Source organism: Leptosomus discolor, chromosome 25 (assembly GCF_034619465.1).
Source record: "Leptosomus discolor isolate bLepDis1 chromosome 25, bLepDis1.hap2, whole genome shotgun sequence".
Classification (NCBI taxonomy): Eukaryota; Metazoa; Chordata; class Aves; order Leptosomiformes; family Leptosomidae; genus Leptosomus; species Leptosomus discolor.
In genome coordinates, this window is record NC_141415.1 from 7,966,116 (window position 1) to 7,993,079 (window position 26,964).

The following is a 26,964-nucleotide window of genomic DNA, read 5'->3' on the forward strand; positions in this document are numbered from 1 at the left end:
AATACTCGAGCACAGTGGCCCCAAGTCCGTCGTGGCCAAGCTGAGCGCCTCTGCGCGCTGCTCCCCTCACCGCTTCCCAGTTTGCACTGGAGTATCAGGCAATGACCAGTTCCCACTACTCGCCCCAAGCTTCCTTCGCCGCTGCCCAGTGCCACAAGCTCACCCAACACCCGCAGTGCTGGCAGAGCTCCGGCAGGAGCAGGGGCACAGCCCCGGCTCGGCAGAGGCCCGAGGGCAAGCGGCCCGTCTCTCCCCCCGCCCGGGGAAGGAAGGGCACGCAGCCCTACGGAGGCGGCAGGTGCTGTACACCCCACGAGCAGCCCAGCACATCCCAGCCCCCAGCACAACTGGCATGTTCTGGTCCACTCCCCTTCCGGTTTGAGCTGATTAAGAAACATGAACATTGCTGATTATGATAGGTTTATAAAAATTTTTTTTTAATCACACAAAACCGAAGTTTGTGATGAAGACTAAGTTGACAGTTCCTCTTAAATACCGGTATGCATAAGACACTGCATTAGGCACTAGGCAGCAGCCAACATCAGTTAGAGTCTGGCAACAGAAGCCATTTTAATACCTCCCTTCATACTTCGTGGAATTACAGGCTTTTGCAATACATATTGTTTCCACTGACAAGGTATCCGAGGTTTCCCCCACCCCACCTCTGTACATCAGTAAACCATGTGTATTCACACTAGAGTAGGGTTAACAACATTAGTGGCATCACAACCATCAAAAAAAGGACAATTTTCTATACAAGATCTTTGCAAAAGTTGCATCAGGATTAGTGCATTACGACAGAACCGGAGATAGAAAAAAAAAAGAGTTGGCATGCTGGAGTCCAACACAAATAAAGACAACAGGCAGCTAGTTGTATGTACTATATTGACAAGATACTGATTGGTTACATGAAGAAACATACAATACAAAATACAGAAGAAACCAGTTTTGCTTCCCTCTGCCCCACCCCAGAATACTCATAATTGATTTGGTCAATACGTGGCTGAAAAGCCAGAGTTTGTCACTATAATGCTACAGTTTAGTGGTTCTAGGCATGTCGTACTGGTATGAGCCTTAGCTTGACATACGGGTAACTTTAAACAACGCTGTCTAGTCTCAAGATCCCTTTGTTTCCAACAGTGAACTACAGTACTGTGGGACCGGGGCGCTGCTGGCCCTCACCCGCGGGACGGGGTGAGCCGGCTGGGCAGGCGCCAGGTCATGCATCCACCACCACCAGGAAGAGGGAAGAGCAGAAGTTCATATATTAAAAAAGTGACTTAAGACTTAGAATTGAATTAGTATTTGTACAGAAAGGTGCAGGTGGAAGAACTCCCCTCCAGCCTATGATCAGAAAGGGATGGAGAAATCACAGCGGCCACCGGCGGCAGCCGCTCTACGGTAAGTGCGATCGTTAGCGTGGGTTCCAGTCACGTCGTCCGAGGGCCCGTCGGCGGGACGGCTGCTCAATTGCTGCAGCACTGGCTCCTGCTCGGCTGACTGCTCTCCTGGAGGTCAACCACCCGATTCCTACCTGGGCCACCGGGAGCGTTCTGGGGTTCATTTTTTGGCAGTTTCTTGGCTGCAAAGGAACGAGACATCAGTCGGCTCCGCTACAGAGGCGGCCTCCTCCCCGCTGCAGACCAGGCTGGGCTCAGCCCGGCCCTGGCCCGAGCCCTCCCCCCTTACAGGGTTTAGGATCGGACACTGCCAGCAGCACGGGGACAGCAAACAACCCACTTAGTTCTGGCTGTCATCAACCTGCTCCCTCCTCACCCCCCACCCCAGACAGGGGCAGGGGGAACAGGCTGTGCAAGGCCAAGGCTCCGAGCGCTCGGGGAGCGGCTGCTCACGACAGCACAGCAAACCGGCCGTCTGCGCCAGTCAGAGCCCCCAGGGCTCCCAGTGGGCTGCGCTGCTGGTGCCCAGAGCCGCTCCAGCCGCCCTTCCGCACGCAAGCCGTTACCTATCGCCATGAAGATTTCGTTCACATTCATCGCTGTCTTCGCTGACGTCTCCATGAACAGCAAGCTGTTGTCGTCTGCATACGTCTGTGCATCCTACAACCAACCACACCGGAGCGGTAAAGGCATCCTGCCAAGAGCAGGCCCGAGCAGGCTTCACACGCTTCCCTTGTTGGCAAACCAGACACCGAAGAAACTGTCCCGCCCCAGGCCAGACATTCCCACCCCAGTCCCCTGGCCCTGCCTGGCCGGGACAGCTGGGAGACACACGCCACCCACCACACGGCACGGCGGCGTCCCGGCAGCACGGACTGTTGGCGAGCCAGACGCAGGCACAGCACGTCCCGAGCACACCGCCTTGTACTTTGGTTAGCAGGGAGAGCCAGACACACTGTAAACGCGCCACAAGCCACCCTGAGCAGAGGTCTGAGATAAGAGCTTCTCCCTGAAAGTCTGCCTTCGACAAGGTAAGAGCAGTGAAGAGCAGAGAACAAGCTGGGAACGATTCTCCACGTGTCTTGCACCTAAAAGGTGCTGTTTCATACAGCGCTGAAGACAGCCCCAGATGAGTAGGGCACCAGAAGAGACTGAAGACAGAAGCTTGTGCTCTGTGGGCCTTATCCTCCACGTTCACCATAACTGTCACCAACAAGAGCTACAAGGGCTGTGAAAGAAGCGCACGGGAAAGGCAGGCTACAACCCGCTTCAGGCGGCACCCTGGGGCCCTCAGCAGCACAACTCTTGACTTGCACTCTCCCTCACAGCCACCGTCACTCTCCCTCACAGCCACCGTCTCCCTGACTTCAGCACAAAACTGCTCTCCTGACTTGCCCAGGTAACAACTGACCTGGTCCCCACTCACCTGGAAGTCCACAGCTCTCTTGGTGGCAAGGTCTGCCTTGTTTCCTGCTAGTGCAATTACAATATTGGGGCTAGCCTGCCTCTGCAACTCTTTCACCCAGTTCTTGGCTCGTACAAACGTGTCCTGGAAGCAAACAGGAGGCAGCAGTCAGGAAGGGCAGCCTCTTACTAACGCACAGTGAAGATACGATTAGAGCAAGTCCTTCCTGTAAGAATTTTCTGCCCCTACAGCGCTCTGCAGCAGGATCCTTTATCAGCTTAGGCAGCCTCGGTGGGGACCGAGGACGAGCCACCAGCACTTTTCCAGGCAGGCATCTGCAGGGGCTCTGAACCCAGACACCTCCTCCCCGCGCCCCGGCAGCCCCCCGGTGCGGAACTCACCGTGTTGGTGATGTCGTAGACAACAATGGCCGCCTGGGCCCCCCGGTAGTACATGGGCGCCAGGCTGTGGTACCGCTCCTGCCCCGCTGTGTCCCAGATCTCGAACTTCACCGTCGTGTCATCCAGGCAGACGGTCTGTGTGAGGAAGGCAGCTGGAAGAGAAGGCGCCCGTTGGCCTCCCGCCGGCCGGAGCAGCTCCGCGCGGCCAGGGGGCTCTGGAGAGCACCGCAGTGCCACGGCTCCGAGCTCAGCCCAGTCACTCCGCGCTCCCAGTTTAGTAACTGGCTGGTTTCTTGTTCCAGAGAGCACGACACCGCGCGTTAGAACTGGGATAAAGGCGGCCGGCCTTGGACAGGGACCGGAGCACAACCGCAGAGCCCACACGGCCCTCTGCAGCAGAGCCTTAAGCCCCACTCGCCCACAAGCTGCCCTTACAGCTACACCTCCTCCCTGCGTGGGTCACTGTGGGACAAGCCAAGCCTCTCCTCAGCACACACCTCCCAGCCGGGTGCTGACCGACCTTTGGTTGGTGACACTGTGCTAATGATCTCAAGCCACAGAACTACTAGACCTGAAAGAGCTGTGGAAGTAGCCGACAGTATCAGGCTAGAGACAACTTCAGAATCCCAGGTCATGATCTGAAAAGATAATTAAGGGCTATAAACCAAACTGAAGGCCTCAGTTCTAATTAGAAGCAGGAATTCAAGCACTGGAAGTGAAGACGCCTTAGAGGCAGAGCGCCCGGTTGCCATAGCATTATCCTCTGCTGCGCGGATCTTCAGACTAACAAACAAACTGCAAACCAAGAGTTAAAGCATTAGCTGCTTGACTATTTATAGCAAAAAACCTCAGACCAGATCGAAACAGCCGTTATTGCCTCTGATCTCCCCCCGGGCTGCACATCTGCTGGCCGCAGGCACTCGGGGTCAGCACTCACCTCCAATTGTGCTCTCCTGGTACTCGTGGAACTGCCCCTTCACGAAGCGCAGAACAAGGCTGGACTTCCCCACTGCCGACTCTCCCAAGAGAACAAGTTTAAACTGGCAGATTTTGTTTCCAGCAGCTGGTCCGTTCGGTCGAGCAGCTCCACCTCGACCCGCCATTGTGGCCTAAGCGCAGGAGTGCCAAGAGTTAAGGATGCTGCAGGTTCTGCACTGGGATCCACCTGGAGGCAGGTTGCAACTGGAAGAGGAGGTCAGAGTTAGCGACACACTCACGGACCAGCCGTACCAGTTCTAGAGGGTGGGTTTGACCCGCAGCCACCATCAGCACAGGCAGGTGGTGACTCCTTCCCACAGTGGAAAGTTATCAGCTGTGTGTACCACGGCACTAGTGGGCCGTTTCTGTCAGTCAGCAGCTCCTTCAGCAGGACCTTAAGTCTTCTGAGCCTCCCTGGAGAAGGGATATTGGTAACACAAGCTTTCCTCCCCACCAGCAGGCCCTCCAGCACTTCCACTATGCGTGGAGTTACAGACACCTCGCCAGGGCGAGGCAAGCGCAGAACAGCCAGCACACCCGGTGGTGTTATTAGAGCTTTGTCTGGTAACACAGCAATTACTCAGTTCATGGAGGTCACTCAGGTTGGCCTTTATCTCCGTCCTCCTCTCCCGAGTTCACAAGGCAGCAACTCCAGGCCGCCAACGCAACACAGATGCTCAAGTGCCACACGTAAGCCACGACGGGGGGCAGCTCTGGATGTCAGACCCCCAGATCGCGAGGCGCTGAGAGGGAGTTTCTCTGGTCGGGCTGTCTGTTCAGAGGCGCTCGCCCCAAGCCGTTAAACACGGCATCCTGGAGCAGCCCTGCGGAGGGCTTCGAATTGCCACAGGGAGGGAAGTCGCTGGGCAGCAGCCCCTCTCTGGGCTCGGGCTGCCTATTTGGGGCCTAAGAGCTGAGCACCCCCCATCCCTGCTGCAGGCGGGTCCTGACCCCCGGACGAGAGCCTCGACAGCTCGACCCAAGTGCAGAGGCAACACCCGACGCTCGCCGCTTCCCACACCCCGTCCCAGCTGCCTCCGTGCCCTCACCCCACATCACTCCAGGTCATCAGGCCACCAGCCGCATTCCTGACGGAAGATTTCAAATCCAGCCGTGCTGACCAGCACAACCAGGGAGCAGCACCCGTGACCAGCGCTGCCACCCCACCTCCCCAGCACCAGATCTCCAGAGTTCAGCAGAAGCACAAAGCCACTGAGGAGCAGCAGGACAAGCTGCTCTGCATCCATAGTTCACCTCGAGTGCATCCTCGCTGCTCTCCCAGGCACTCGGCTCAACTGCACGCAGCACAGGCCAGGAGTCTCTCAAAGCAGTCACACAGATTCAGGCACATTTCCTGTGCTCATCACAACTCCCACTTCCCGTCAATGATAAATGCTACAACTGATTGCATCTGCTCTGTATTGCCACCTTCCCTTCAGCTCTCACCACCCAAGCTTCTTGTTGACAGACAAGTGCAAAAAAAAAATCCCCCGAAAGCCATTTTCTCCTTGTTCTGAGCACAGCCCCAAAGAAACTCTGGGTATGCCCTGAGTACACCCAGCGTTTACCCAGCAAATCCCAGATTCCTACAAATAAGAAGCTTCAAGCAGGTTGAAATGGGTCCAAACCTGCCTCAGGAGAGCTTCCCAGAGCAAAGCCTGTCCAGCTGTGACTGCCCCAAGGCTGCTTTAACCAGGTCTCAGGTTTAAACTCAATCCCGCAGTTTGCCAGGAAACCTGCAGCCGTTCCAGCCGGGGCGCACCCGGAGGGACACCCCAGCAGTGCCATCGGCTGGAGACTCTCTTCAGCTTCCAGGACACAACAGCACTTGAGCACACTCCGGCCCACGGAGACACGCAGCCTCAAGCTGTTCTGACCAGGAGGCAAGTCAGAAACCGGCCGTTGAGCCAGCGCCGCTCCCCGAAGCCAGCGGGCAGGACAGACACCGTGAGGAGGAACTGCTCAGCGCAGCGAGACGTTCCAGCAGCCCGAGCGGTGAAGCAGCCATGGCCTCGAGCGGCCTGTCCAGTCCTGGGTCAGGTCAGGGAAGGGACTGCAGGTCCGGGCTGGGCCTTGCAGAGGCTACTATCAGCCAGGACCCCCACCCCCTCCTCTGAGAAAGGACAAACACCTCTGGCAGGAGGAGAAGCCTCGGTAGGGAGCACGTGAGCAGCTTGTTTTGCTGGACGGTGAGGGAGCAGCGTTCTGCAGCGCTGGCCAGGAGCAGCTCAGGTACCACCAGGTCCCAGGGGCACATCAGCAGCTCTACACCTCTGCCAGCCTGAAGGAGTTCCCACCTTTGAGACTCTCCTCTAACCAGAGCTTGCAAGGGATCAGCTCCTGCTTGTTTAACCTCGTGCTCACTGACCAGGGCTGTCTATCAGCAAGGCCTAAGCTCTGTCGCCGTTTTAGGGGAACATTCTGCACATTAAACACCACTTGAATCGTGTCTCCACCGAGCTATGACCTCCTGAAATACGACCGGGGTGATTCCCAGAGCAAAACAAGGAAATGAGGCTGTTGACATCCCCAAGTCTTAGCGTGACCTATATTTCACAAATCTCAATTCATTTTGCCATCTGGTTGTGCTACACGAACTCAATCAGAACGCGGCACGTCTGAACGTCCAAATCATCATGGAGAGCTACGGATCACAGCGAGCAGTCGAGCAGCTGCAGCCTTCGACCACTTTTAATTACAGAGAACCTGATCACCCTCTAAAGGTGGTTTGAAGTTTGGCCGCAGGGTTACATGACTTCACATCCACCTGAGAAGCTGCCAGATCTTTAGGATGTTTGGGTGGCATTTACACAGGTCAGATGACCTTACCTGGCCACTAAGGGTCCCGGGCTAAGAACAGACACGAGATTGGGACGACCAGCTTAGCCCTTCTGCTGGTGTTCACGGGAAGCCCAAATAATTGAAGCGGGTGACTACTAAAGCTGTAGATAGTGAGAACTCTCCGTTGCAGGAGGATCAGTTTGGCACTTTATGCTAATGCCAAATCTTTTGAGGATTTCTCCATTCCTGTCACACAGAGCTCTGCTCCGCTGAATGCGGAAGCGACAGGCAGCAGAACCACACAGCCTGGATCTGTGCGAGATCAGCCCACACCGATCCACCAACACCGGCTGAGAAACAGGGAGCGCTTCCCACTGCACGAAGCCATCTCTGACGCTCAGGGCGGCTGTTCATCCCCCCTTCCAGCAGAGCGGGCTGGGCACACGTCCCTGCCTGCTCCCCGTGCACACACCGGCACCCGAGCCATGGGTCAGGCCACCAAAATAACCACAGCCGTGCTGCGCCGGCAAGGGAGAGCAGCTGAAGGTGCAGCTTGCCATACTGATTCAAGCAGCCAAGACCGCGAGAAGGAAGGGTATCATATGGTACTCGGGTAACCAGGATTATCAATTTTCCTACCAGCTTCATGTAACTAGTGAAACTCAGCAGCTGGTGATGCCAAAGCTCCCTAAAAAGGCACGTGCTGGTTTGTTTGCTCGCCCTACCCGCCGCCTGCTTACCGAAGCGCGTGCAGCAGCTCTGCATCGCACAGGCAAAAGTACCAATTTTTTTTATTGCAAACTCTTGGAACAGTCTCTTGTTTGCTTGGAGATCAAAGCCAAGTTTCGATGCCTGATGATGTCCAGCAACCAAGAACTCTATCACTTCTGCAGCTTACGCTCCTCTCAACACCTCACTCGTTCCCCAAGATTCGCCGTAGGGGCTCGCACACGTCCACAAATACTGAATTCAAGAACACAAGTGCCCCAAATGAGAAAGCCCGTGCCAGCGCTGCTGCAGTCCCAGCCTGCCCAAGAGCAGGGCAGCTCCCCAGAGCTGTTAGGATGCTCGAGAGTAGCACAAGAGCTCATTTCAAACAAACCAGCCCCGCACAAGTGCCCCCAACAGGGCAGTTACTATCAGATCCCCACGTTAACCCCTGCATGAGACAATTGCTTCTCAGGACTCCCCACCACAGGGAAGCTGCTAGTTCAGGGTGTCAGAAGGAATCTGACATTTTTGCCCTGTGTTTGCCCAGTAGCAAGGACTACTCTGAAAGCTGGCGATATTTAGAAACCCAATCCTGAGGAATCCAGTTACCCGAGAGGACTGCTTCTGCTCCCAGCTATGCAAGAAGCCATTTCACTGGGGATTTGTTGGCTTAGACTCAACATGCTGAAGACAAAAGCCCCAGTGAAGTATTTATCTTGTTAAATAGCTGACAGCATTACATGAATTTCTTGGCAAAGCAACCCCTGAAGTTACGGAGCGGTTCTGCTTCACCTAACACTGAATGGGCAGCTAGCCACCGCCAGCAGGAAGCCTGTCCTACCTTGCTCCCACCCAGAACGGGCAAGTCAGCTTCAGGACCCAGACTCACAAGCAACTTCCACGAGCAGGACCAGCAGCAAGTGTGGGACTCGCCAGAACAACACAGACTCCACTAGCCCAGATTAGCACGGTGTGGAGGGTCAACCTGACTTCCCAACTCATTAATTAATAAGAACAAACTTCAGAAGCCTCCCCACAGTAGGGCCCACACTGCAGAGGAAGGAGTAACAGATCCAGCTCTTATCGATGAGATGAACCGGGAAACAGACCTGAAGTACAGACGTGAGTCCCTCAGCCCCATAAAGTCTGATGGTTTTAATACTTCATCTTTCTACAGACAACGTGCACTTCCCTCCACAAACAAAGAACACTGTCTCTTGATCAGTGAGGCTGTGATCTGGAGCTTCAGTAACAGCTCTGAATCGGGGAACTAGTCATCGCAGTTGTCAGGAGCTGCGCTACAGCCTTAGAATGTAGATTCACAGCCCTAATTCACTCAGACAGCAGTTCCAGCAGCGCTCTATGGTTGTTACCCTACCATCAGTCACAGCTGCTCTGGAGAGTCTCACACCCAAGCCCCCCAAAGACTTGGGCACGCTCATTTTAATTTAGAGGTAAGTAAGATTTACAGTGGCAAGAAGTTAACTTACTTGTTGGTAGCTACAGTCCTGAAGAAGTGTAGTAGAATCTAACACCAGCTCCTCTTCATGCTTTTAATACATGCATCTGTTCCCTGACATCTGCAGAGCCACGGCCTCCAAAGCAGCCCCAGCAGCCGGCTGTTTCTCAAAGCAGCTTTTCAAAAACAATTCTATCATCAGAGATTTCAAGGCCGCTCCCGTGCAGTCACCACTCCACCCAGCGCAGATGCCACGGGCAGCTGAGCTGGCAGGACCGTACAACATGCAGCTACCCCCGAGTGGGGCAACGCGGGGCCGAGCCAGCAGAAGGGCCCTTCCCATCGCCTCACGGGACAAGCTGAAGCCTGGTCCCGTGAAAGACAGTTGCCAAGGACAGTGAAACAGAGCCACGGTCCTTCCGTCATCTCTAAAGCTCGATTAACAAAGCCCTCAAGGCGAGACAAACCCAAGAGAAGAAATTGTGAAGGCCAAGTTCCTGCTCCTTCTCAGGGCCTCCTGCACGAGGCCCTGCAGACAGGCTGCTGCTGCTCAGCGCCGAGCACAAGTGGCCAAACCAGAGACCTGATCTGAACAGAGACCAGACAAGACCATTTGAAGCTCAGATCCACTCAGGTCCATTGTCACAGACAGAAAGCTACTGCTCAGCTTGAGACTAAAATCTCGTTTGCCTGAACGAGGCAAGTCAGCTCCAAGGCTGTCAGGAAACCATGAAGCCAGGAACACTCGTGCTTCCTACAAAGCTGACCTGACTCTTCGGAAGACGAGGCGAAGCCAACAGCCTGCATGGCCAAGTTAAGGGCAGTACTTTGGTCAAAGGGAGTCACCGAGCTCCCTCGAGCCACCTTCTAGCGCGTTTAACCCTGCACACATCCCCCCAGAAGGGTTTCAGTGGTTATCCTTTACTAGCAATTCTTGAAAACACCTCGTCAGGTAAAAAGGCATTACACTTACTGATGCTACCTTGGAGCTACCAATTTTTCACACAGAGAGCACTGAAGAGGTATCAGCAAGACAAATTGTCAGCATGTGGGTCACACTGGCAGCACAAGGAAGCCTAATCTGGGGGGGGGGTGTGGTGTTAATTCTGCAGAACAGCATGACTAACTGCTTTTCAAACTGCAGATAGTGCCCTATTAGATCACCACAGCCGAAGAGAGGAACGGACCACGAGGCCCCGCTGAGGTGTGGTGCTTCTGCCTGGTTCTCATGTCTCAGGAAAGCACCAGGGGCGACACTGGAACTCACCGTGTAGCCAGGGACACCGAACCCCCGGCTGTGTTGGCACAACAGCGAGCGAGCTCACACCAGATGCGAGCGATGACCACAAGCCTTCAGCGCTGCTTTGGCCCAGCTCTGCTTAGCGAAGCCGGGGAGCCAGCCCACCTGCAAAGCCCGCTTTAAAAAGGGCAGAAGGAGCAGGGGCAGCTTTCCACCACGAGTTTTACATCACCTTCACTTCACATGAGCTTCCCAGGAGCTGCAGGGAGCAAAGCCTCCACATTCCCTGTCTCCACTGAAGGGGGGACTAACTCCCTCCTGAAGACCTTATCTACCCAGAGTGACCCTCAATACTGCAGGAACTTGGCACAGAAGGGGAGGCACAGCTGGGCTCAAGGAGTAACTCCTCAGTGCTCTCTGGACCAATGACAAACAGAACAAAAGCATCAAGTTTTTAATTCCACAGGCAAGGTTCTTTTAACTCCTGTTGATGCTGTCCACCGCGCGGCACACCCTCAAAAGACACGGCTTAATTTTGACCAGGAGCCCAGCAACACGTGCCTTTAGACAGCACCTACCAGTCTGCGAACAAGACGACACGATCGTTAACAATGCAAAGCAGAAAACTGCCATCTTCACTGCAAAAGAACCAGTGACCTTCATCATATCTTTTCCAGACTGCACAAAGATCTCTTCCCTCCAGCAGCTCCTTATTTGGAGCTCGACCAAATAAAAGCAAACATGAAAACCAGGGGGTTCTTATCTGTTTATGTAGAACTACTCCAGCAGTTTATTCCTGCGCTCCAGGGGAGGAAAGTGTTCCTTTTAGGACTGAGATGAAGCTTTTCTCTTCCCCGATACTGTCACTTCCAGGAAGGTTCATTGTTTCTGGCCAGCATTTGGAGTGTTTTCACAGTGTCACTCTGCCGACTTCACAGAACTTGCACAAGAGGACTTCAAACTTCATACCCCAAGGGAAGAAAACAGCTGACTCTGCCGTTTCTACACTCTACCCTCTTTTAAGTATGCTGACCAAAATACTTGGGCTACACCCACTTCATTAGAAGTGTTCCCATTTCATTTCCTGCGCCTGAAAGAGCCTGGCATTCTTCCCCCCTCCCTGTGCAGGGAGATGCCACGACCACCTACCCGCTCACCTCACGGTGGCTTAAGCAGCGAGGATCGAGAGCTGATGACTAGCAGGGCCTAGAGCAATTCCAGAGCTGATCCCTCTTCAGAGGCAGCAGAGCTTTGCTGTGACGGACAGAATTCCACCTCTCGTCACAACGACTAAGTTTGGCCAAGCACACAGTATGACTACGGCACTGGGCAGCTCTGCTTCAGACACTGCCCAGTCCACTGCCGGTGTCCCTGCTAAAGCAAAGGGACCCAAACCCAGCTCTGTTCACAGCCAGACTGGCCAAATGTTCTATTTTACTGCATTCACACCACACCAAGCCAGCCTTCCCCTCGCTGCTCTCCAGGAAGCTAAACCCTTCTCCAGGAGTCCCACTTCATCCTGCCTGTGCTGCTCCCGCACCTGAAGGGGTGTCAGCACCTACTCACACAGCCCCGAGGGACCTGCACTGCCTGGCACTATCTGAAAACAAATGTGTCTAAACGAACCCACAGTCACTTAGAGGGAAGGAGTGCCTGGAGGCAGAGTTTTGCTGTGAGAGTCGCTGACTGCTGGGGCGTGCTGTGGAGAGCCAAGAGGAGGCAGAGAGGATTCCAGCACCGAGACCCAGTTTCTGAACCCAAGCATTGCTTTTCTTCGCCTTACAGGCCCACACAGACTCGTGCTTCACCTGCTCTCCCCACTCCAAGAGCACATCAAGGCCAACGTTGCCTTGTAGCTGCCTACACCCACCACCAAGTCCTTCAGCCCTTCAGTCACTGTTCCTTCACCTCATCCAGGTGAGCTGAGAACGAGGCACAAGACTTTGAGTCAAGGCAGCAGCAAACATGAACGGGATATCGCCAGAAACTCCACTCGGACAGCACGGCCTGTCCCGCCAATACCAATCAGAAGTGTCTTTCTTTTTTTGGTCTCAACCCAGCTCCAGAGTCCTGCCTCGAGAGCAGGCTCAGGAGCCCCAACTCAGTGCAAAGCAGAATTGATGTCATGCTGTAAGCGGGGCAGCTCAAATACGTGTTGACCCACCACACAAAACGCTAAGAATAGTAGATGCAAGTTGTTCCACGTAAGACTTAAAATAGTACCTCGGTGCAGTCTCTTCCCTCCGGTTTCCTTACACGCCTGGAAGCCGTCAAGGTCAGAACTTGGACAGCCACGGACAAAAGCAACAAGCTAAAAGTCAGCTGAGATCGGGTCAACATCGCGTTTGGCCTCGCTGGCAGACTGGTTTACAGTGGGAGTCACAGGGAGACAGCAGAGAGCAACCATGGCCATCACAGCACCTCATGGCCCCCACCCAGCCCCAGGAGTTTCGGCAGCACCTGGAGCATTACCAGGAATAAGGTTCAAGCAGCTTCCGCGGGATTTACCGCTGCAGACCTGTCGCTCACCCTTACACCTGCACCACCAGCCTCTGCTGGATCACACACCGACCACGCTCCCAGCTTGCAGGCAGTGGTCTCTCCAGCTGTGCTGAGGATCCGAAGGCAGCCTTGTGTCGCAGCATGTCTGGGTTTCCTTCCGGACACGCAACAAGACGTTCTTGCAGACTTTGTGCCTCACTCGAGAGCCTGCAGCACCACGTATGTCGCTTCACAAATGCCCCTTGAGGGGGCACAGGGGCTGTGTCTGTCACCAGCAGTGACCCAAAAAGTCTCCATCCCCCTAGAACCTATATCCAGCAGATAAAGTCACAGCCTTCATTCAGGCACTTCTCTACTCAGGAGCCTGGCTGGGCTTTCAGGCTGCTGGAGCTCCTACCCCCACCCCAGCAGCGGGCTGGCTACGACAGAGCATCTCACCCCTCCTGCCCTCACGGGTGCTGTGCCTGCCCCAAACTCCACTGAACTTTCAGCCATCGCTACGAGACAGAGGGCTGGGAAGCAGCGGCCCGGCAGACCCCGCACACCGCCCGCAGGCGCCGGTGCCCGCTGCCCGGCGAGCCCTTCCTACCGGGGAGGGGAAGCGGCTCGGAGCGGTGCCAGCCCCGGGGCTCCACGGCACAGACACGGCACCCTCCTCCAGCCTGAGGCCGCCTCCTTCGACGCGTCGATCGCTCCCACCGGCACCGCTCCGCTCCGCTCCCGGTCACAGCTCACCGCGGGAGCGGTGCCACGGCAGCGCCGCTCTCCCGCCGCGCCGGGACGCCCAGCGGGACCGGCTCATTGCGGACACCCTGGACGACCGGAGCCCCCCGCCACTCGCTCCAGACACCGGCGGCGCAGCCGGGACGCGGCGGCCTCGCCCCGCCCGGCGCACCCGCGCCCCCCAACCCCGCTCTGCTCCCACCGCGGAGCGCCGGGAGCGGCGCCGCCCGGCTGCCTGCCTGCCTGCCTGCCTGCCTCCCTCCCTCCCTCCCCCGGGCGGCCGGGCTCCCGGGCCCGGTAGAGCCGGGCCGCCCAGCCAGGCACCGCCCAGGGCTGGGCTCGGCACCAAGCCGCGCCGGCCACCGCCTGCCTGGAGCCCCCGCGAGCCGAGCGGCCCCGGCCCCACTCACCGCCCGGAGCGCCGCTCCCCCCGCCGCAGGTGAGTCTCGCAGGCCCCGGCCCTCACTTCCGCCTTTACCCGTTCCGCTTCCGGATCCGCCCACCCCTTCCGCTCCCAGCCCGCCGGCCACAGGCAGCGGCGCCTGCCAATCAGCTGCGCCCCGCCCAGGAGGGGCTCCACCCCCTCCCGGGCACACCCGCCTCACGTGAGCCGGGCGGCGTGACGTCAGGGCGCGTCCGCCGCGGGGGGCGATGGGAGCTGCAGTCCGGGGGGCACGGGGAGCCCCCGGCGGGGGCCGGAGAAAGGGGGTGGGGGAGCCGCGGGCAGAGATTCACCGGAGCCGGGGCTGGAAAAATAGAGCCTTTATTTCCCGTTGGGGCGGGGGGCGCGGGGCTGGGCGGGGGGTAACGGCACCGACCACGGCCGCCGGAGAGCCGGGGAGAGCGGAGCCGGGCAGGGCCGGCCGTGGCACCCCCCCGCCCCCCCGGGGAACCCCCGGGGGCCCCCCCCCGGACCGGCCCCGCGCACAGAACCCGCCGCCAGCCCCTCCCGTCCCCGCGGGGGCAGCGCTGCCCAGCCCCGTCCCACGGCCCCGGGCAGGCAGGGGGGTCCCGGGAGGGGCTGTCGGGCCTGGCCCGATCGTAAAAAAGACCCCGTGGGCGAAGAGTATAAAACCGTATCAAAATCCCTGCTGGTGGGGGCCGGGGCGAGCGCTGCCCCCCGGGCGGGAGCGGGGCGGTGGCTGCGGGCTGCCCCCTGCCGCTGCCCCGCTCCGGCGGCCGCCTCCGGGGGTCGGGGGGGGGGGGGCTCGGGCCGGCGGAGTCGGACCCGGTGACCGGGGCGAGGCCGGAGCCAGCGTGTCCTGGGCAGCGAGGCGGGCAGAGCGGGGCGGCGGGCGAGGGTGCCCCGGGGCGAGGGTCCCCCGCCGCCGCCCCGGTGCCCGCGGGGTCAGTGGGAGCTGGTGGAGCTGGAGCGGGGCTGCAGGTGGGAGCGGGGCCGACCACCGGCCGAGCAGCCGGGGAAGGAGTGGGCAGAGCGGGGTGGCAGCGAGAGGGGCTGCGAGTCCGAGGCGTGGCGGGGGCCCGGGCTGGGGGCGTCCCGCCGCGGTGGGCAAGGCCCCTCGGCGCCCCCCCAGGGGTGCACGGCGGGGCTGGCGGCGATGTGGGCCGAGCGGCTGCGGACGGGGCAGCGCTTGGCCCGGGGGCTGGCGGAGGGGGAGCTGTGGGAGCTGGGGGGCGCCGGGGGGGGCGAGGGGGGCACCGGGGCAGAGGGGGGCGAGGGCCGGGGGGGCGGCGAGGCGGCGGCCGGCGGGCGGTAGGGGCAGGCGGGGGGCTGCGGGGCGCCCAGGCGGCCCTGGAGCAGCTCCATCATGCGCTGCAGCTCCCGGCTGAGGTGGGAAACCTCCTGGTTGAGGTGGTTGATCTGGAAGGGGAGGGAGAGCGGTGAGCACCGGCAGACGGCCCCGGCCGAGCCCCCCCCCAGCCCCGGCCCCCGCCGCACCTCCTGGTTGAGCCTTCTGATGTTCTGCTTTATCTCCTCCGCTTCCATCGCCAGGGCTGGGCCACCCGCATCGGTCCCTGCCGGGGAAGACCCGGCCAGTGGCAGAGGGCTCCCCAAGGCCCCCAGCCCCGCGGCCAGCGCCCCTGGCCGTGCCCGGCAGCTGCCGGAGGTACCTGACGTGGGGGAGTCCCTCGCCGCGCTCTGCAGTGGAGGGTCCACGTTGAAGCAGAAAGTTTGTGGCTCTGATGTCACCCCATTGTCTTCAATCCCATCCACAACTCTAAGGCAGGGAGGGGGTGAGGGCTGGTCCTTGTCACCCCCTCGCCCCTCTGCCACCATCCCCAGTGGCCTCCTGGGGCCCCGCGCAGCCCAGCCGGCACAAACCCACAGCAGTGAGACGAGCCACCGGCATGTCCCGGCCTTACCTGGGGCTGAGGTCTGGGGGGCCGTAGGCGTGCAGGGAGGGGATGAGGAGCTTGGCCGGCCTCCTGCCTGTGCCACCCTCCCGCTCTGGGAGCTGGGCGTCCCTCCGGCACTGCGGAGAGGGGCTGCGGCCCCGGCTGCAGCGGGCTGGGGAGCGGCAGTTGCGCCGCAGGGCTGAGATCTGGCACAGCTCATCGCCCAGGAGGCTGCTCAGGGAGCCGTGGCGTGCCGGGCTGCTCAGCTGGGGCAGCAGCAGCTTGCGGCGGGTGATGGTGGTGGGCGAGTGCTGGAAGACCTCGTCAGGCTCTTCCTCATCCTCCAGGATGGAGGGAAGGGGCTTCTCCGGGGCGGCACCGCTCTCTGGACGAGGCTGCAGGCGGGTGTGGGGAGGAGGTCAGGGCTCGTCCTCACGCAGGTGCCAAGGCCAGCCACAGCCACCCCTGCCCTGTCCTCCCCGCCGCCTGCCCCTGGCGAGGCACAAACCTGCGGTGTCTGCGACAGCCGCGGGGACCGGGAGTAGCGGCAGAGCCCCTGCGGAGAGAGCAGATGGCCACCAGTTCAGCAGCATGTGGGACACCCGCACGGCTCCGCGGGGACCGGCCGCAGGCAGACGCGGTGCCGGGCATGTGCCCACCCGCTCCCCACCCCGGCACGCAGCCCTCCTAGCCTCTCGGTGTCCCCCTGGGTGACCAAACATCCCCCAGCCCCACGCATCAGCCCCAGCACCGGCCTCTGCAGCCCCTTGCCCGCTCTCCTTCCTCTGCCACTGCCCTGACACTGATGAGCTGCCCATCTCGGCCTGCGTGTCCCGAGTTGTAGCCAAGGCTGCGCCCCAGATCCCAGCCTCGGCTCAGCCATAGGAGCATCAGCTGCCCCGGAGCACGCTGCTGGCCAGGGGAGGGTGCACAGGGCTTCCGCAGGACCTGGCGAGCCCTGCTTGCATCCTCTGCCCTCGGTTTATTTATACCTCTCCTGGGCGATGGGCACATTGGGGTTTGGTAGGGCCGTCTGGGATCTAGAGAGCAACCTCCTGCCCCACCTCTGCAGGGCCTGGGGGTGGCGGGTACCGGGGGGCAGATGCTCTGGAGGAGACCCCGGCCGCTCGGTGCCAGTACAGAGCCAGCAGCAGAGACGGGGGAGGAAAAGCGCTGCAGAGCTATTTCTGCAGCAGAACATCCCCCCGACTGCTGGAGTCGGCAGCGTGACTAAACCCAGCAGCCCCCGGCGCTGCCTCCTGCGCACCGGGGGGGGGCCGTGCCCTGGCTGCCTGTCCCGCGGTGCCCCCCCGATCCCCTCCACCCCCATTTCCAAGCCTTCCCTCTGCCTCAGCCTCCTGCATTGCAAATGCTCCTGCTTCTAATTGCCCCGGCTGCGCGGAGCCGAGAGGAGATGGGACGGGACGTACCTGCACGGCCAGGGTGGTGCAGCCGCAGCCCCCGCCCCAGCCTCGGAGCCTGGGGACGGCGAGCAGGGAGGGGAAAAACTCCCCTTGTGCGGCCGTGCAGAGCCCCAGCCCTGATCCGGTCCCCGGGGCCGCAAGGACGGGAAGGGGCCTGCGAGGGAGGACACGCACCCACCTCCATCTCGCTGCCCTCCCGCAGGTTGAAGGTCAGGTCCTGGTGGATGTCCGCCGTGAACTTGCTGGCGTACTCGGGGTAGAGCTGCAGCACCTCGCAGAGCCCCCGTAGCCCGATGTACTGCAGGTCGCAGTAGGTCAGCGCCTTCACGTCCGCGTTGGTCTTGATCACTTGGTCCGTGCTGCACAGGTCGGCTCCGATCAAATCCCCTTTGCCTGCAGAGCGGACGAGGGTGGGCTAGTGGCACGAGCCCCGGGCCCCTCAGCTGGCCGGGCAGCAGAAGGGGCTGGGGGAGAGCCCACGCCGCCTGCTCTCACCCAGGATGGCCAGGACCACGTTGTCCTTCAGCACCTCGAGGGAGCCGGAGCAGACGAAGTAGTTGGCCTGCAGCGCATCGCCCTGGCGCAGCAGGTACTCCCCCGGGGCGCAGAACGAGGTCTTGATGTGGAGCGAGAGGGAGCGGAGGCAGCCCCGGCTGGCCGTCTCGAAGATGGGCAGCTGCAGGATGTCCTTGTTGAGGTGCATGGCCACGTCCGCGCGCAGCTCGTCGGGGAAGTCGTGCAGCAGCTGGGGAGAGCGGCCGGGCTGCTGGGGTGCGGGTGGCAGGGAGCAGCCGTCCCCACCTGACAGCCCCAGGGGACAGATCCCCCTTTGGAGCAGAGCCCAGCAGTCCCGGCCGGCAAACGCAGGGCAGCTCTAACCACGGTGATGGGCTCCGCTGCTCCACGGGCCTGTCCCGCTCCCTGTGCTGGCAGGAATCAGCCCCAGACCTGGCACGCAGCTCTGGTCCCTCCAGCCACAGAGCACGGACACGTGCACGTCTGCACACGTGTACGTACGCACACACTTGCACCCTCGTAGCTGGCCCTGCCAGCCCCGTCACCCCCTCACTGGTGCAGGATGGGGGGGCCTGAGGGGGGCTGGCCCCACCCGGCCAACGCCTCCTACCTCGTTGGCATCGATGCCGTTGTTCACCGACCAGGTGGTCTGGAAGTACTCCAGCATCCTCTGCTTGAGCTGCTGGGGCAGGCGGTGGACGCGGATGAAGTCCTTGAGGTCCTTCATGCGGGTGTGGTAGAGGGAGCGGCGGGAGTACATGCGCTGGATGATGGCCGTGACGTTGCCGAAGACGACGGCGTGCATCAGCGCTGCGGGTCGGGAGGGCAGCGTCAGACCCGCCGAGGGGCCAGCTGGGTGGGGGCTGCGGCGTACGGGGGCCCGGGCAGGGTCTGGGCTCTGCCGCCACCAGCAACGAGGGGCTGAGGGGCGCAGCCCTCCTGCCCTAACCCCAGCCCCAGGGCCGTCCCATGGGACACACATGTTCATCCCCTCTCCCAGTGCCCTGCCTGGGTACCTGCCGCACCCACGGCTCCGGCAGCCGGAGATGAAGCCCCCCAAGCCCTGCCCCACTCCCCGCCTCACCCCCGATGAGCATGGTGCAGATGGAGAAGATCTTCTCGGCGTCGGTGTTGGCGCAGACGTTGCCGAAGCCCACGCTGGTCAGGCTGCTGAGGGTGAAGTAGAGGGAGGCGATGTAGGCGCTGCGGATGGAGGGGCCCCCCACCGAGTTGTTGATGTAGGGAGCCTCCAGCCTCTTGCCCAGCTCGTGCAGCCAGCCTGCCAAGCACAGCCAGAGGTTAGCGCTCCCCGAGGGGCTCGGGGCCAGCACAGCTCCTGTCCCTGCCCCGGCCTTGCTCCACAGGCAGGAGCCAGCCAGAAGGGCTGCAGCCCCCGCCGCTGCCCGCCCCACGGGACTCCCCTCTGCCCCGCTCCCTCCTGCCCACAGCACGGGGGCAGCCGGGCGTCCCGAACGTGCCCCCCCCGCGCGCAGGCAGCCCCGCTCACCGATGTCCCAGGTCTGGGGGTCGTTGCTCTCCAACTCCTTGCGGCCGATGACGTACCAGATGCAGGCCATCCAGTGGGCCAGCAGCGCGAACATGGACATGAGCAGGGTGAGCACCATGGCGCTGTACTGCGAGTACCGGTCCAGCTTCTGCAGCAGCCGCAGCAGCCGCAGCAGCCGCACCGTCTTCAGCAGGTGAACCAGCGAGGTCTGGGGAGTGGGGCAGGAGGGTGAACCCGGCGGAGCTGCAAGCAGGGGTGGGCAGGGACCCCCCCCCTCCACCTCCCCCTGGGGCAGGGACCCTTCACCACCCCCCACACCTGCCAGGAGGGCTGTGGGCTACAGGGCGAGCTGGGAAGAGCTCATCCCCAGGCAGCTTCCCACCGCTATGCCATGCCCAGCAGGCAGCCGGGGTCACACCCTGGGAGACTTGGGGTGCTGGAGAGGGGCAGGGAGGTGACTGGCAGGAGGGGGAGCAGGCAGCACTGGCGTTGCTATCAGAGGCTGCGTTTGGTGAAGCTGTGCTGGCAGAAAGCTGGTCTAATCTATTTGCGGGGGGACATCTCAGCAAGGTGCTGTGCCTTTCCTGCAGAGATCCTGGGCAAAGAGAGCAGGGGGGTTTGGGCACGAGCGCCCCAGGGCCTCCCACCTCGCACAAAGCTCCTCTCTCGTCCTTCTGCCTCCTGCCAGCGCTGCACCGGGCACCTCGCGGGAGCCCAGGGCTGTGGGACGGGCAGGGCCACCGGGCAGGGGCTGTGCCAGAGCAGACGCCGGGGTCAGATCCCACCACGGTGGGTCAGGATGGAGCTGCTCGCTGGGTGGCTCAGCCCCACTCCGCGCCATGCTGCCCAGGGGGTCCCTGCCAGGGCTGCCCACCCTGCCAGCCACAGCTGCGGGCCCCCGGCTTGCCCGGCCCCGGCAGAGGCAGCAGCAGCGACAGCCCCTATGGCCGCAGCCGCGGGAACGTGCCCCTGCCTCCGCCGCGGTTGTTTTCCTGCTGGCAGCTCCACCAGGGCTGCTCAGGGGGGCAGTTCCAGCCCCAAGTGCCCTCGTCCTCCCCGCACACTCCTCTGCCTCCAGTAAGTGTAATTACAGCCTCCGCGCTCGCCTCCCTGCCCCAATTAGCAGGGGCTGGGAAGGGGCTGGTGCCAGCAGTGACTTGCGGGGCCCCTCGGGAGCCCGGGCAGGCTCAGGCTGGGACCTGCCTTCCTTACCGGCGTGTGCCTGCACGCGTGGGCACCCCCCTGCCAGAGCGGGCAATGTGCAAGTGCCCCTCGTTGTGACGGGGTGTGTGTGCACGGGGTGTTTGCACGAGGGCGTGGAGCTGCTCGGAGCTGCTCCGTACCCCGGGCAGAGCACAGGCGCGCTGGGTGCTGGGTGTTGGGTGCAGGGCGGGCGCCTGCCTGCAACTCCTGGAGCGGTGCCTTGGCAGTGACTGTCGTTTGTGGCAGCCTCTGGTTAAATTAAGACGCGTGGGAGGCTTCCCGCTATAGCTGCCATCGCTGCTTCCCCTCGCTGCCCGTGCCGCTCCCAGGCAGGCGTGCGAGAAGCGGATCCCTGGAAAAGGGGTCACCTCCCCCCGCCGCCTCCCACCCGCGGCGCAAGCGGTGCTCACCACGGTCACGTTGAAGACGTAGAGCAGATCGAAGGGCAGAGCGGCGATCAGATCCACAAAGAACCAGGTGGCCACGTAGTGGATGCAGATGGAGCGGGGGTCGTACACCACCTGGCCCGACTGGCTCACGTACGTCGTCCGGAAATTCAGGACGATGTCTGCCCCGGGGAGAGCAGGACCGGCCCTCACCGCCCCCGCCGCGGCTGGCGGAGCTGGGCCGGGGTCTGTGGCCAACCTGGGCCCCACTCCCGGGGTGCTCAGCACCAGCAGGAGGGGCGAAGCGATGCCAGCGCCCCTCTCCATCGCTCCTCTGGCCACATCCCTGCCCCACCTGGCCCAGATGGGTGCTTCGGCACGGACCTACCCAGGATGAAGAGCATCTCCACGGCGATGTCGCTGACGATGGTGCTGCGGGCGGCCGAGAGGCTGTCCTCCGTGCCCGTGAAGCAGACGTTGTAGGGGACGGTGACAGCCACGTAGAAGGTGGCCAGCAGGATCAGCCAGTCCCAGAGGGCCTTGAAGATGCTGTAGTGGAGCAGGATGAAGCGGGACTTCTGCACCGAGGCCACTTTGTACTCGGGGATGGACGGCTTGTTCTCAAACACGTTCTGGGGGAGCAAGCGGCAGGGTGGCACGCAGATGGCGCAAGGGCCGTCCTGCAGGTGGAGGCCACCGCAGCCCCACACCCCCCGGCCCTGAGTCCTCCCAGCCTGGCTGACACCCCCTGACGCCGGGGTGATGGGCGCGCTTTTCCAGCGGGGCACGTGGGCTGCGCTGAGGTCACCCTCAGAGATGGGCACAGAATGCCCGATTACGGCACATCAATTAACGCTATGCTAATGCTATTAACAGTAATCCACTGGCACCGCCAGCTGCTGCCCAGAACCATCTCAGGTGCCAATTCACATGCTGGGGTAGAGGCACCCCCACCCCCCGCAGGGATGCGGCGCTGCTGGGGGGCAGCGAGAGCCCAGCATGGCCGAGGGGAGAGCCAGGTCCATCCCACCCAAGTCCCCAAAATTCAAGACTGGCACACTGAAACCCTTCGCCTGCTGGCCAGCTCCGGGCCCCCAGCCGCTCTCAGCCAGTGAGAGACCCCCGCCCTGGTGCCCATCTGCAGGTGGTGCCTGTTGCTGTGGCCGTGCCCGGGGACCCTTCCCGGGGGCACTGCAGCCATGCGAAGGGGCTGGCACAGAGGTGACACCAGTCCCTGCTGCTGCTGGAAGCTCTGCTGCTCGCGCGCCCGCGGCTGCCGCAGCCTGGTAACGTGCTCCCCGGGGCCGGCACGGCTGCGCTGCGAGCGAGGGGTGGCTTTTCCTGGCAGCTAACGTGCGAGGAGAGACACAGCCCTGCGAGAGCTGCCAGAAGATCTGTTCTCCCCACGGCAAGCTCTGGGCACCCGCTGGTCTCTCTCCTGCTGCCAACAAACCACATTTGCCGCCTGCACCACGGTGCAGCTGCTGGGGGCGGGGGGCATTTCGGTGGCTGGGGAAGCCACTGATGTGTGTGCATGGGCAGAGCATCCCAGTGATGTGGGGCTGATCCCGCGGGAGCTGCAGCACCGACAGCCTGCCCGCAGCCCCAGCCCAGGAGGCACCAGGCCAAGCTGAGGGCTCCCCCAGGTCCTTACGCGGTTGATTTTCATCTCGCTGTGGTCCCTCCGGGCAAACTGGCTGCTGAGCCGGTGCAGAACCGTCTGGCCCTGCCTCCGTGCTGCCTGCAGGTGCGAGCTCCTGGGCTTCTTACTCCTCTGCTTCCCTGCAGCGGGCAAGACACGCTGGGTTAGTGGGAACACTGTGCCACTGCTGGTGCTGCAGAGCAGGGGCTGCTTCAGGTACCCCTCCTTGCACGGGTGCACAAGGGCAGGCAGGACCCAGCAGGGGGCTGCGACCCCCTTGGCCACGTGCCCACCATGCATGCCGCTCCCCAAACCCTGTCCCCGTCTCGCAGCCACAGCTCACCCTCCTTCTTGTCACCCAGGTGGCTCTTGCCCCGAGTCTCCGTGATGTCCTTGAAGGAGAAGAGGAAAAGCACCACCTCCCCTTTCTCGTTCTTGATGGGCATGATGTCCAGCAGGCACCAGAAGGCAGCTCCTGCATGGAGGAGAGCGGTGGTGAAGGCAGGACACCCCCTTCCGCTGCTCGGTGGCTTCACCCCAGCGCCGGCACGGGGCTGAGTCCCAGCCGGAGCCACAGGCAGGGACCCAGCCCCATGCACCACTCACCACCCTTCTTGTAGAAGCAGACCTCGGTCTGGTACTCCTGCCTGCCATCCAGCACCTTCTCGATGCGCTGGAGGACGGGCTCGCTGGTCTCGGCCCCGTAGAGGAAGCGGCAGCTGCAGTTCTTCTGCATGACCTCGGTGCGGGCGAAGCCGGTGAGGTCGCAGAAGCCGTCGGAGCAGTAGACGATGGGGAAGCCACGGCGGACCTGTGCGTTGGCCAGGATGAAGTTGCTGTCTGAAAGGAGATGCAGCCGCCCCTGAGGGCTCAGGGCCACCCTAGGGGGCATGAAAGGGAGCCCAGCCCTCCTGGCACCCCACGGGTCCCTCTGGGAAGCGGAGCCAGGGCTCCGTCCAGCTCCTGGCTGCCCCCAGCTGCTCCCAGAGCTCGCTCATCCCCTGCCCTGCTGCCTCCAAGGCCCCATCCTGAGCAGGACCCCAGCCCCGTCCACCGGAAGGGGAAGGAGCCCAGATCCAGCTCCTGGCGCCCATTGCCAGCGATGCGATCCCGAGCCAGGCGATCCACGCCTCCCCCTCGCCATCTGCCGCTCCCACCTCCCGCCGGGGCTCGGGCAGCTTAGCGGGAGCAGCGGCAAACCCAGCCGGGTGCTGCCAGCCCAGAGGCACCAGGCTGCGGTGCTGGGACCTCCAGCCCCAGGCGCGGCACCTCAGCGGCACCCACCAAGAGGGTGAGAGGAAAGCCACGAGCCTGGGGTGAGTCGAGGGCCCTTGCCGAGCTGGCACAAGCCAGAGGTGAAGGGGAAATTCAGCATCCTTGGTCTGCCAGAGCACCATGGAGGGTTCCCAGCATCACCCCTGCCCCAGCAGGGAGGTGGCACCAGGCAGAGGAAAGTCCTTGCCAGCCCCATGCTCTGCCCAGCCACAGAGCAGCCACTTTCACCCCGCAGCCCCCCAGCCATGGGCTGGGCAGGGGTCTGTGTCCCCAGGGCCACAGCAGCTCCTTGCTGCAGGCTCTGCGCCAGCAGGACAGATGGCCTCGTGCTAAAAGGACGCCAAGGAAGCGGGGCGTGCGGCCGCATGGGCTGTGTTTGCACCCGGTGTGGCCAGACCAGGGTGTCCCCAGCCCTGACACGGTCTCCAGCCTGTGGGTCCCCAGCCCAGCACCGCTGCACCTCCACAGCCCAGGCACCAGGAGCAGGCAGAGGTGGTCTGGCCGCTCGCAGGGTGAAGGAGGGGACCCCGCAGCAGACGACAGCACCCGTGCACCACCAGCAGAGCTGTGCCAGGGTAGTGCGGGCACGGCAAGGGCAGAGGAGGTTGTGGGAAGGAGGGGACAGCAGCCACAGGCAGCCCTGGTGCGATGGGGGTGCAGCGGGGCCACCACAGCACGGCTCAGCCCAGGATTAGCTTGGAGAAGCAAAAATAGCTTGAAGCTGTGACTAAGGCCAGATTTTGGCTCTGGGGAGCCAGGATTATGGCGTTGTCCAGGATGTGTTATTAGAAAAGAAAAAAAAGGGCTTGTATTTGGGAGCAGCTCTGCCAAACAGAGCGATACAGCCCTGGGGGGCTCGGCAGCCCCCTGCCGCAGTGGCCAACTTGCCTGGACAGGTACCCTCAAGCCCAGCGGGCAGCAGCTGCCCGGGAGAGGCAGGGTTAACTCGCACGGTGTATCACTGCAGCTAAAGCCCCTCTCCATGGCAGATAAAGCCGATAAGAAACACATCAAACCCGAAAAGCCAGACGCTGTTTAAAAGTGCCTGGAAGGCGGGTTGGCTCAGTTGAAGGCAGGCTGCTTCGGGGGCAAATCCTGTCTCCCCGGGGCAAATCCCCAGGGCTTCCAGTCGAGGGGAGGGGGGGGGTGTTGGAGGCAGCTCCCCTGGGGACCTTTCTCCTCAGAGAGCCAGATCCAGCCCTGGGGAGCCTCTGCCTCTGCAAGGGACACTCGAGGATCACCAGCATGAGGCACATGCAGCTCTGCCCTGGCACCTCTGGGTGCAGCTGGGTCTGAGCTGGGGAAGGCTCTCGGGGCTGGCTGCCGCCGTACGCACTGCAGCCTCGAAGGTGACATCCCAAATGGGAGCTCCGAGGGGCAAGCGGCACCCTGTGTCATCCGGGATGCCCCGCAGCACCCCAGGCTGGGAGCCAGCCCAGCGTCAGCCAACACACACCCCAGGGGTGCCCCGATGGTGCTGTGGGAGGTGACCGCAGGCTCCCAGTGCCACCTTCGCGCCTGTTCCTCTTAGCAAGGCAAGAGACATCCAACCCCGCAGGCAGCTGGCCCAGGAGACCCCTGCTCCGGGTGATTTGGGGGGGGCCTGGGGTCAGGCCTGAACACAGCCCGTCCCCAGGTGGCTTCATGGTGCCAGCGGTACCAGGAGCTGGCACGTGGCACCCCGGCATGATCTTGTCCTCGACGTGCCAGGGCTTTAATCCACCCTGGCCCCAGCACACGGGCAGGGACACGGAGGGGAGCCCAGCTCCCGGGGACACGCCAGCCGTGGGAAGTGGCCCCAAAATGGAGGGTGCTGGGGCAGCACAGGCCCCGCTCCCCGTCCCTCCCCAACAAAACCCACCGATGCTGGTACCTACCTTCCCCAGGGACGTGACCCCGAGCGGGCGGGTGGGCGCTTTGCTGACCGAGGGCTCACCGTGGGCGGCACCAGGGCTTCCCGAGGGCCAGGCACACCCTGCACCCCACGGCCGCCCCCTCGCTCCGGGGATGCCCCGGCTCCGGGGGCTCCTCGGGGCAGCACCCCGACCCCCGCCCACCGCGGGGTGAGGTGCAACCCACGCGTGTGTCCCCCCGCCCCGGGACCGGGCGCCGCTCGGGCGCGGAACGGGGCAAAGCCGGGCCCCTGGGGGCTGCCAGGGCAGCCTGGGCGGGGTGAGCCCTGCCGGGCCCCCTCCCCGGGCCCCCCCCGCCCGCCCCGGGGCCCGCCCGGCCCCTCCCGCCGCGCCCGGGCTCTGTCCCTGGTGCTGAGCGCGGCCGCGCCGGCACCGACCGCGGGCCCCGGCAGCGGGAGCGGGGAACGGGCGGCGGAGGGAGCGGCGCGGGGGCCGCCTGGGGCACGGGGGACACGGGGGGGGGGGGGGCCGGAGCACCGAGCCCGGCCGCGGACACGGGGGGTCTGGGAGTACTGAGACCGACCACGGACACGGGGGTCCCTGAGCACCGGCCACGGACATGGACACGGGGGTCCCCGAGCACCGGCTACGGACACGGGGGGTCCCCGGGACAGCGCAGACTGCGTGGACGGCCGCGTCTTGCCGAGCCGCGGGGGCCGCGGTGCCGAGCCGAGCCCCGGCCGCCCCCCCCCCGCCGCTTCCCGGGGGGCAGCGCCGGCCCCTGCCCGGGGCCCCGCCGTGCCCAGCGCGGACCCTCCCCGCTCCCCGCCGGCCCGGCCCGCCCCCGGCCCTACGTGTGCCATCGAAGCGGGTAGCGATGGTGTCCAGGAAGGTGTTCTGCGGCGCCAGCAGCCCCTTCATCACCGGCATGGTCCTGCGGGGCCCGGCTCCGCCGCCGCCCCGGGCCCCTCCGCACGTGCGGCCCCGGCGCCGCGGGCAGCTCCCGGCTCGGCTCGGCCCGGCCCGGCCCGCCCGGGGCTCCCGCCCCGCCCCCGCCCCGCCCCGGGCCCTGCGCGCTGCCGGCACCGGGAGGGGCCTCGGCACCGGCGGGCACCGGCACCCGCCCGGGGGCAGGTCGCTCAGTGCCGGGGGGCACCGGGTTGGAGGCGCCGGGATCTGGTCGACACCGGGACCCGCTCGGCACCGGGACCCGCCGCACCGGCACCTGCTCGGCACCGGGACCGGGGCACCGGCCCTCCC

The 26,964-nt window shown here is 62.8% G+C and overlaps 2 protein-coding genes across 2 annotated transcripts; both read right to left on the reverse strand.

The window, feature by feature from the left end:
• Positions 1 to 416: 416 nt before the first annotated feature.
• On the reverse strand, positions 417 to 14,053 carry RAB5C (RAB5C, member RAS oncogene family). Its single transcript, XM_086478142.1, has 6 exons — positions 14,011 to 14,053; positions 4,144 to 4,388; positions 3,207 to 3,358; positions 2,827 to 2,949; positions 1,967 to 2,060; positions 417 to 1,582 (listed from the first exon to the last, which is right to left on the reverse strand). Exons 2-6 carry the CDS (start codon positions 4,307 to 4,309, stop codon positions 1,467 to 1,469), a joined length of 651 nt encoding a protein of 216 aa, XP_086334268.1. The 5' UTR covers positions 4,310 to 4,388; positions 14,011 to 14,053; the 3' UTR covers positions 417 to 1,466.
• An 895-nt stretch (positions 14,054 to 14,948) lies between these two features.
• Positions 14,949 to 26,634, reverse strand: KCNH4 (potassium voltage-gated channel subfamily H member 4). The gene is made up of 16 exons (XM_086478133.1): positions 26,559 to 26,634; positions 23,183 to 23,416; positions 22,920 to 23,051; positions 22,589 to 22,716; positions 21,323 to 21,566; positions 20,959 to 21,116; positions 19,346 to 19,553; positions 18,923 to 19,117; positions 18,449 to 18,648; positions 17,818 to 18,067; positions 17,501 to 17,715; positions 16,407 to 16,454; positions 15,926 to 16,293; positions 15,674 to 15,780; positions 15,501 to 15,577; positions 14,949 to 15,422 (listed from the first exon to the last, which is right to left on the reverse strand). Exons 1-16 carry the CDS (start codon positions 26,632 to 26,634, stop codon positions 14,949 to 14,951), a joined length of 3,114 nt encoding a protein of 1,037 aa, XP_086334259.1.
• Positions 26,635 to 26,964: the final 330 nt, after the last annotated feature.

Bases quoted from the DNA above. Each gene is read 5' to 3' on its own strand.
- RAB5C (XM_086478142.1), bottom strand. From the start codon at position 4,309: ATGGCGGGTCGAGGTGGAGCTGCTCGACCGAACGGACCAGCTGCTGGA. The intron at 2,950-3,206 runs GTGAGTTCCGCA...GTTTGCTTCCAG, and splicing joins TCTACGACATCACCAACACG to GACACGTTTGTACGAGCCAA. The intron at 1,583-1,966 runs GTAACGGCTTGC...GTTCCTTTGCAG, and splicing joins CGAAATCTTCATGGCGATAG to CCAAGAAACTGCCAAAAAAT.
- KCNH4 (XM_086478133.1), bottom strand. From the start codon at position 26,634: ATGCCGGTGATGAAGGGGCTGCTGGCGCCGCAGAACACCTTCCTGGAC. The intron at 19,554-20,958 runs GTGAGCACCGCT...CCCACTCCCCAG, and splicing joins ACGTCTTCAACGTGACCGTG to ACCTCGCTGGTTCACCTGCT. The intron at 16,294-16,406 runs GTTTGTGCCTCG...ACCCGCCTGCAG, and splicing joins GGCTGTCGCAGACACCGCAG to CCTCGTCCAGAGAGCGGTGC.